This window comes from Pristiophorus japonicus, chromosome 8 (genome assembly GCF_044704955.1).
Source record: "Pristiophorus japonicus isolate sPriJap1 chromosome 8, sPriJap1.hap1, whole genome shotgun sequence".
NCBI classification, from domain to species: domain Eukaryota; kingdom Metazoa; phylum Chordata; class Chondrichthyes; family Pristiophoridae; genus Pristiophorus; species Pristiophorus japonicus.
Window position 1 is genome coordinate 94,119,374 of NC_091984.1, and position 8,587 is coordinate 94,127,960.

At 44.5% G+C, this 8,587-nt stretch overlaps 1 protein-coding gene across 9 annotated transcripts in view; it reads left to right on the plus strand.

Moving 5' to 3' along the window:
• Nucleotides 1–6,347, plus strand: part of odr4 (odr-4 GPCR localization factor homolog) — a 139,071-nt gene extending 132,724 nt beyond the window's left edge. For all 9 annotated transcript variants that reach the window (XM_070887110.1, XM_070887114.1, XM_070887107.1 and 6 more), the window contains 2 exons: nucleotides 4,304–4,377; nucleotides 6,213–6,347. In XM_070887110.1, the coding sequence (XP_070743211.1) occupies nucleotides 4,304–4,377; nucleotides 6,213–6,215 (77 nt within the window). In that variant the 3' untranslated portion in view covers nucleotides 6,216–6,347. The remainder of the gene's footprint in view (nucleotides 1–4,303; nucleotides 4,378–6,212) is intronic.
• Nucleotides 6,348–8,587: the final 2,240 nt, after the last annotated feature.

Below are 8,587 nucleotides of genomic sequence, written 5' to 3' on the forward strand. Positions count from 1 at the left end.
CCATCTGGGGCATGACTACTCGGTTTCCCCACAGTAGGCAATCGGCCTGAATCGAGAGTTCATCCCTGCGCCTGTGAAATGATTTAAATTCCTCAGGGCATGCCCTGTACGTGGCTGCCCAGTCCCCATTCAGGACACATTTCTTGACTAGAGACAATAGCGGGTCTCTATTTGTCCAGACTTTGATCTGATGGGCTGTCACAGGTGAGCCTTCGCTTCCGAAAGCTTCAGCAGCCATGACCATCTCAGCAGCATGCTCGGTAGCCCCCTCAGTGGTGGCTAGTGGGAGCCTGCTGAGTGCATCGGCGCAGTTTTCAGTGCCCGGTCTGTGCCGAATTGTATAGTCATAGGCGGCTAACGTGAGTGCCCACCTCTGTATGCGGGCCGATGCGTTAGCATTTATGGCCTTGTTGTCGGCCAAAAGGGATGTTAGGGGTTTGTGATCTGTCTCCAGCTCAAATTTCTTGCCAAACAGGTACTGGTGCATTTTCTTTTCCGCATATACACATGCGAGCGCCTCCTTTTCTACCATCCCGTAACCCCTTTCTGCCTGGGACAGACTCCTGGAGGCATAAGCTACCGGCTGTAACTGACCCTTGACATTGACATGCTGCAACACACACCCGACACCATAGGACGACGCATCGCACGTTAACACAAGTTTCTTACATGGGTCGTATAGTGTTAACAGAGTGTTGGAACATAACAAATTGCGTGCTCTATTAAAAGCCCTTTCCTGGCTGTCCCCCCAGACCCATTCGCGACCTTTGCGTAGGAGCACGTGTAGCGGCTCTAGTAGCGTGCTCAATTTGGGAAGAAAGTTACCAAAATAGTTCAGGAGCCCCAGGAACAAACGCAACTCCGTCGTGTTACGGGGTCTGGGTGCTCTCTGGATCGCTTCCGTCTTGGACGCAGTAGGGCTGATCCCGTCTGCTGCTACCCTCATCCCCAGGAATTCTACCTCTGAAGCTAGGAAGACGCACTTCGCCTTTTTCAGTCGCAGCCCTACCCGGTCCAGTCTGCGTAGCACCACCTCCAGGTTGTGGAGGTGTTCTTCGTAACCCGTGATGAGGATGTCGTCCTGAAAAACCACCGTCCCTGAAATCGACTTGAGGCTTTCCATATTTTGTTGGAAGATCGCGGTGGCCCTTGTGTGTCGTGATGGTGGTCAGCTTCTTCAACTCACTCGCCAGCTCCTGGGTCATGTAAGCTGAGGTCCGGTCCAATTTTGAAAAAAGTTTGCCACCAGATAGCGTCGCAAAGAGGTCCTCTGCTCTCGGTAGCGGGTACTGGTCTTGGAGTGACACCCGGTTGATGGTGGCCTTGTAATCACCACATATCCTGAGCGACCCATCCGCCTTGAGCACTGGCACGATCGGGCTCGCCCAGTCACTGAATTCGACTGGCGAGATGATGCCTTCCCTCAGCAGGCGGTCCAATTCGCCTTCTATCTTTTCCCGCATCAGGTATGGCACCGCTCTGGCATTGTGGTGTACTGGCCTGGCGTCCGAGTTTATGTGAATCACTACCTTGGCCCCCATGAAAGTGCCAATGCCAGGTTGAAATAATGAGTCAAATTTGTCCAGGATCTGTGAGCATGATACTCGCTCCACAGAGGAAATTGCATTGACATCGCCCCATTTCTAGTTCATGACAGCAAGCCAACTCCTCCCCAGTAGTGCGGGACCGTCCCCTGGGACAATCCAGAGTGGCACCAGTTCTCCGAATCTTTCTGGGTCACGACTACCGTGGCGCTGCCTAGCACCGGAATGATCTGCTTTGTGTAAGTCCGTAGCTGTGCGTCAATCGGCGATAATTTTGGCCTCCTGGCCTTGGACGCCTACAACTTTTTGAACTGTTTGATACCCATCAGGGACTGGCCTGGCCGGCCCCCGTGTCTAGCTCCATTGATACTGGGATGCCATTGAGGAGCACTTTCATCATTATCGGTGGCGTCCTGGTGTATGAACTGTATACGTGCTCCACATGAACTCGCTGAACTTCAGCTTCCAGCGATTTCCCCCAGCGTTCATTTCTGCAATTTCTGCAGGTATTTTGCTCATCTCTGCAAACTCTGGCTGAGTGTGTGCCTCCATGCCTCCAACATGAGCTGCTGTTGGAAACAAAAGGTCCCTTGCCAGTCGATCGTCCCTGACTGCCCCTATGACTGTCCTTGAGTGCTCCATTAAGAGGTGTTGATGGCCCGATTACTGGCCGCATTGTCCCTTGCAATGGCGTGAATCGCCGTTCAACTTGCCATTGTCTCTGTCGAACTCCCCCTCTGGGTTCGACTACATGTTGGGGCATGCCCGACTGCCCTTGTCTGCCTGGAGAACTGTGCTGCTTTAACAATGTTGAATCTCTGTCCCAACCATTCCTTAACACAGTATCTCTCGTCTGTTCTGCTAGTGGCCATGCTTGCGTGGTTTAAATCCCAGTTTCTCGTCGCCATTGATACGTCCTTACTATACAGTATAAATGCACATGAGGCCCATGCTTGAGAGAAGGTCAGTCTGTGTGTCCTTTATTCCTTAGCACTCAAGTGATGAAGGTGGGTGGGGCTTCCCCTTTTATACCTGAAGGCCCAGGTTAGTAGTGTCTCCCACCTTGTGGTCAGATTATACATGGGTTACAATGCTGGTTGAATACATGACAATCCTCACTTCGAGGGACTGCTGATGATGATGATTAGAGCTCCAACACAGTCTGCCCTTCAGAGATGATAAGATTGTAGAATTTTGTTAAAATTAATGGGTGTTGTCACTTGTTAAAATTATCCAGCAATAATGAACATTGCGTTGTTTTGTGGCAGTGTGCGAGACCCTAGTATGTAACTGTATTATGGACATCTCATCATTTTCTGTCCCCTTTATCACAAACGAATTGCTTGATTCTAATACACTCCTGTAAAATTGTATAATTTGGTTGTTTTGCAGTAATAAAGTTATAAATATTGATCTGACACAAAAGGGTAAATTAGCCGCTTCGGTATATGGAACTGTGCCCACTGGGATTGCATATTAGGAAAAAGCACACACCTACAGCTCTTGTATTTCCATCTGTGACTGGAGCGGCCATGTGGAAAGATTACCTTAAATAGCATACTCTGTAAATAAACTTTTTAAAATAAAAATACCAGTTAATGATTAAAATGTCATTTGCTGGTTTAGATAATGTGTATTGATAATTTGGTTTGATCTAAATCCCTCAATTTAAATTACACCCCTATTATGTCCAAGCATTCATTATTCTGGTACTGCTTGTACAGGTGCAGCACCTAAAATCCAGAACCCTCGGGACCGGGGCTGTTCCGGATTCCGGGCTTTTCCGGACTTTCAATTTGCTTTCTGACATCACAAATTCAGAAGCACCCGAGCCCAGGTTTGGGTATTTCTGGATTTCAGAACGTCACAAAGGGTGGGAGGGGGGGGAGGGCAGCATTTAGTTCTTCTTCTTTTTGTTTCCCATGAATCTGCTTCTTTACTATATTTCTGTACAGCCGCATCCAAGCCTTGTAGATGGAGCTGACAGCCGTTCAGTTGCTACGACAACAGCTTGAGGAAAGCATTCAAACCAGTCGCGATCTGCAGAAGAAATTGGAACAACAACTCCATAATGCACTACAATCTACCAGTTGTATCCCACCTTTTCTTTTTGCCTCCTGGATTTGCCCCGCTCACCTTACCTTGGGCCTCTTCGCCGGCCCGTCCAACCACCTACTCGGTGGGGCCCCGCCCGACGCCCCGCTGAGTAGGTCATCGGGCAGGCTTAAGGCCCCGTCGAGTAAACATAAGAACGTAAGAATTAGGAACAGGAGTAGGCCATCTAGCCCCTCAAGCCTACTCCGCCATTCAATAAGATCATGGCTGATCTGGCCGTGGACTCAGCTCCACTTACCCGCCCTCTCCCCGTAACCCTTAATTCCTTATTGGTTAAAAATTAGAGTAGGTTGTTGGGCGGGCCAGGACCCCGCCGAGGAGCTGTTCATGTTGGGCGGCCCCGCTGAGTAGGTTGTCGGGCCGGCTGGTGAGGAAGACCCAAGGTAAGGGCAACGGCGGTGAGGTGAGCAGAGGTGAGCAGCGGCGAGATACGGCAGCGGCGGGGCCCTGAGGCCGTTGGGTCCGGATTCAGTACATCTACGGATTCTGGATGACCCTGCCACCGATCGTCCCGGATTCCGGAACATTCCAGATTCTCGACGCTGCACCTGTAATTCTAGTTATTCAGGGTCATGGTACAGACCAAAGTGCTCCAATTGCTTCATACCCCACTCCTCAAAATCTGTTTGTGCTTTGTCTCTTAGGTGTGGCAGCAGCAGCAAGCGTAGGAGTCATCGCTGTAGCAATCTCTGTGATTTATTTTGGAAACTTCATTGGTGTAAGTCCTATTCCTAATGTTCCCTATATTTTGATATGGCTGTATTACTGAGATTCAGCATGAATGCATGCTAAGTTCAAGTGAAAACATGATTTAAATACAACAAGAGTCTAATAATGAATTCAAGCCATTTCTGTGTGTTTTTATTTTGATGACATTATCCTATAAGAGTCAAGTTTGTGTTAATTGTGTGGTAAATTAAACTCCCCTAAAAAAATAGTTAGATAACTGTTTTTTCCTGCTGTCCACCTACAGAGCTTTAAAAAAAGACATATGTCAGGACAGTTAATTCTTTTGTAAGTAGAAAAATTAAGATATGATCAAAATGAGCATCTATCAGGCTTTCATCACAAATTTGCTTATTTTTGGAATTGCACTCTTGTAAATCTCATTATAGAAAATGCATTAATGAATTTCCACTTTTGATGCATACATATTGCATGCATATCTCTGAACCAGCCGCTCATAAAAATTGAGGACAAATGATCAAAGTGAGGGATCCTTGCTTTCACTACGTGTTTTTACCTTAAGCCTGTCTTCAACCCTAATTTTTGCCTCGCTGCACAGTACGGTATCCTACCTCTTAAATTCAGAAATGCTACTTGTTAAGTCATTTTCATATGTTACTTTTGCTGTTGGTGCCTTTTTGGATGTAGAACCAATGAGGAAATGTGTAGCAATGGCCGGATATTTCCTTGGAGCTCCTCCTGTTCCGCTGTCATAAGCAAGGTTTCTTCTGCACTTCCGGCAGAGTGGCAGCAGCCATGAGGAAATTCCCGACCAGTGTACTGTTTATGAAGCCACCTGAAAGAAATGAGCAGTCATACCAGAAGGCTTAAACCAATTGGCACATAAGAGAGAAATGTTGAAAGTTGAAAATAAACTTTAGTGCCACTGTTTTAATGATTGAAGAGCCAGCTTTTCCTCAGGTTTTTTAAAATCATTAAAGATCCTTCTGGTGGTGGTAGCACTCTTTGCATGCATTTGACTATGCATACACGAGGCTCCATCTGCAGTTTCACCGTGGGATAAGCAGCAATGGGAACATTAGTTCCTGCTTACATTGTCAGCCTTGGCTCAGTGGTAGCACTCTTGTTTCTAAATCAGAAAGTCATGTGTTCAAGCCATACCCCAGAGACTTGAACACATAACTGAGCTGACATTTCTCATCTGCCTGTTCAGATGGATGTAAAAGATTCCATGTCACTATTTGAAGAGAAGAAGAGTTGTGGCCCTAGCCAACATTTATCCCTCAAACACCACCACTAAAATATTTGGTAATCTATCTCATTTTTCTTTGTGGAAGATCATGAGCATAAATTCATTTTATTTTTCTCCCTTTGGCTTCGCAGGCTGGCTTTGCCTGAGGAATTTTGCAGTGCTGTAACATAGCACTCTTTGTCTTTCTCATGCTCTCCTGCAAGAGAAAGCTATGGAGGTAGGGCTATGCCAGTACTGAATATGCTATTTGACCCATAGTATTAACACAAAAGGGAAGTCAAACTGACAAAAACAGTGATCCATGCATAAATCTTACTTTGAAGTCCTAACATTGCCCACATATTGAAGCTACATTCTTTAAATAAATACTATGACCTGATAACATTTAAGGTTTGCACCACCTGACAGCATTCAGCATAAAGCTTAGCAGGTTTCTCTGCACAGCACGAACTGAAATTTTATGGAATGGGACTGATGGGCAATAGTCCCAAATGGTCATGCAATGTCAGCAAAGTGATACGGCTCTATTAAAAACATTAAAATTATGCAGTTTGACAAAAAGTGTAACAACCATATGGAGAACTTTGAACTCACCTGCTTTTATTCTGTTACAGTGAACAGCTTGAACAGTGATTATCAGCAATCCAACTCCTTTTTCAAAGAACATACAAGATCCAGTTCCCATGCTTTTTTGACTGAAACTGTAACCTCAGCTCCATTTGAATAAAAGCATTACACAAAGAGAGAAACCATAGATTTTTGTGCAATTTGTAGTCTTGCAGTATTACAGAGAAATTGAGTTTTTTCATCATTATTAACTGTGATAGAAGATAACAATTCTGTATATATATATAACAATTGTGACCAATTTGATATTGTTCTTGGAGCTGCTGAAATTGTTGGAGAATTATAATTACAGTATAAATCAAGCATTTGTATCCCTCTTTGCCTGACTACAATTTTCCAACTTTTTTGGGTGGGAGAGGCTCCAGATTATACTTCGCAAGAGACAATTAGAAAGACCCTAGGGGATATTACGTTTACAGATTCAGACTAACTTTTTTCTGCATTAGGTGTTCCGAAACAACATTAGATTTGTCCCTTATGCAATTCAAACTCAGCTAGTGTGCTTTGGCGCCAAGTTGCATGAGAACCACTTCAACTGTGGATCAGTAGAGCAGCTCATAACTCGGCAGTCATTAAGCAGGTATATGAATGGCTCTTGTAAATCCTATGTACCTAAAGAAATATTGTCTCCATTTTTCTGATATCCCACCCAGACAGAGCTGGCTTGCGCACCTATCCAGTGCTTTTCCCTTACTTGGCTGCTGCATGGTGACCAGCTGAAGGAATTTGAAGGTATTTTTTTTTTTTTAAAAAGCTCTCTGGTCTGCTGAAGTTGTTGATCTCATTCAGGGCAGCAGTGGTGGAGCTAGGCAAGAGTAAGGTTAGAAAAGGACTCCTGCTCCTGATCACTCTTCAATGAATTCTGCTGCAAAGCATGAGTTTACAGACTTCAGGTGAGGACAGGATTGCCTCATCCTCTAGCTGCATAAAGAAAGAAAGACTTGCATTTATATAGCGCCTTTAGCAACCACCGGATGCCGCAAAGCGCTTTACAGCCAATGAAATACTTTTTTTTGACGTGTAGTCACTGTTGTCATGCAGGAAACGCGCCAGCCAAATTCCGCACAACAGCAATGTGATAATGACCAGATAATCTGTTTTAGTGATGTTGACTGAGGGATAAATATTGGCCCCAGGGGGTGGTGTGACGTTGTTAGTAAAGGATGAAATCAGAGCAATAGTGAGAAAGGATATTGACTCAGAAAATCAAGATGTAGAATCAGTCTGGGTGGAGCTAAGGAGCACCAAGGGGCAGAAAACATTGTGGGAGTTGTCTATAGGCCTCCAAACAGTAGTGGTAATGCAGGGAACGGCATCAAACAGGAAATTAGAGATGCATGTAACAAGGGTACTACAGTAATTGTAGTTGACTTTATTCTACATATAGACTGGCCAAACAAAATTTGTAATAATACTGTGGAAGATGAATTCCTGGAGAGTGTACAAGATGGGTTTTTTAGACCAGTATGTTGAGGAGCCTACTAGGGAACAGGCTATCCTAGATTGGGTAATGAGAAGGGGTTAAGTGTAATGCGAAGGGGTTAATTAACAGTCTTGTTGCATGGGGACCTTTAGGGAAGAGTGACCATAACATGATTGAATTCTTTATTAAGATGGAAAGTGAAGTAGTCCAATCCGAAACTAGGGTCCTAAATCTAAACAAAGGAAACTACGAAGGTATGAGGAATGAGTTAGCTATGATAAATTGGGAAGATTCATTAAAAGGCATGATGGTGGTTAGGCAATGGCTAACATTTAAGGAATGAATGCATAAATTGCAACAGTTATACATTCTTTTCTGGCGTAAAAACATAAAAGGAAAAGTGGCTCAACCATGACTAAAAAAAGAAATTAAGGATAGTATTAGAACCAAAGAGGAGTCATACAAAGTTGCCAGAAAAAGTAACAAGCCTGAGGATTGGGAGCAGTTTAGAATTCAGCAAAAAAGGACCAAGCGATTGATTAAGAGGGGAAAAATAGAGTATGAGAGTAAATTTGCAATGAACGTAAAAACCAACTGCAAAAGTTTCTATAAGTACGTAAAAAGAAAAAGATTAGTGAAGACAAATGTAGGCCCTTTACAGTCAGAAACGGGAGAATGTATAATGGGAAACAAGGAAATGGCAGAACAATTAAATAAATACTTTGGTTTTGTCTACACAGAAGAGAACACGAATAACGTCCCAGAAATGCTAGGGAACCAAGGGTCTAGTGAGCAAGAGGAATTAAAGAAAATTATTGGCCCTGAAATTCCGATGTCCTGGGTCCGTATGAAGTTTCTACGGACCCGGGAAGGCATAGGAATAGCCGATTTTCAGGGAGCGAGGACACTTGCAGGGCAAGATTTCCGATATTTACGAAT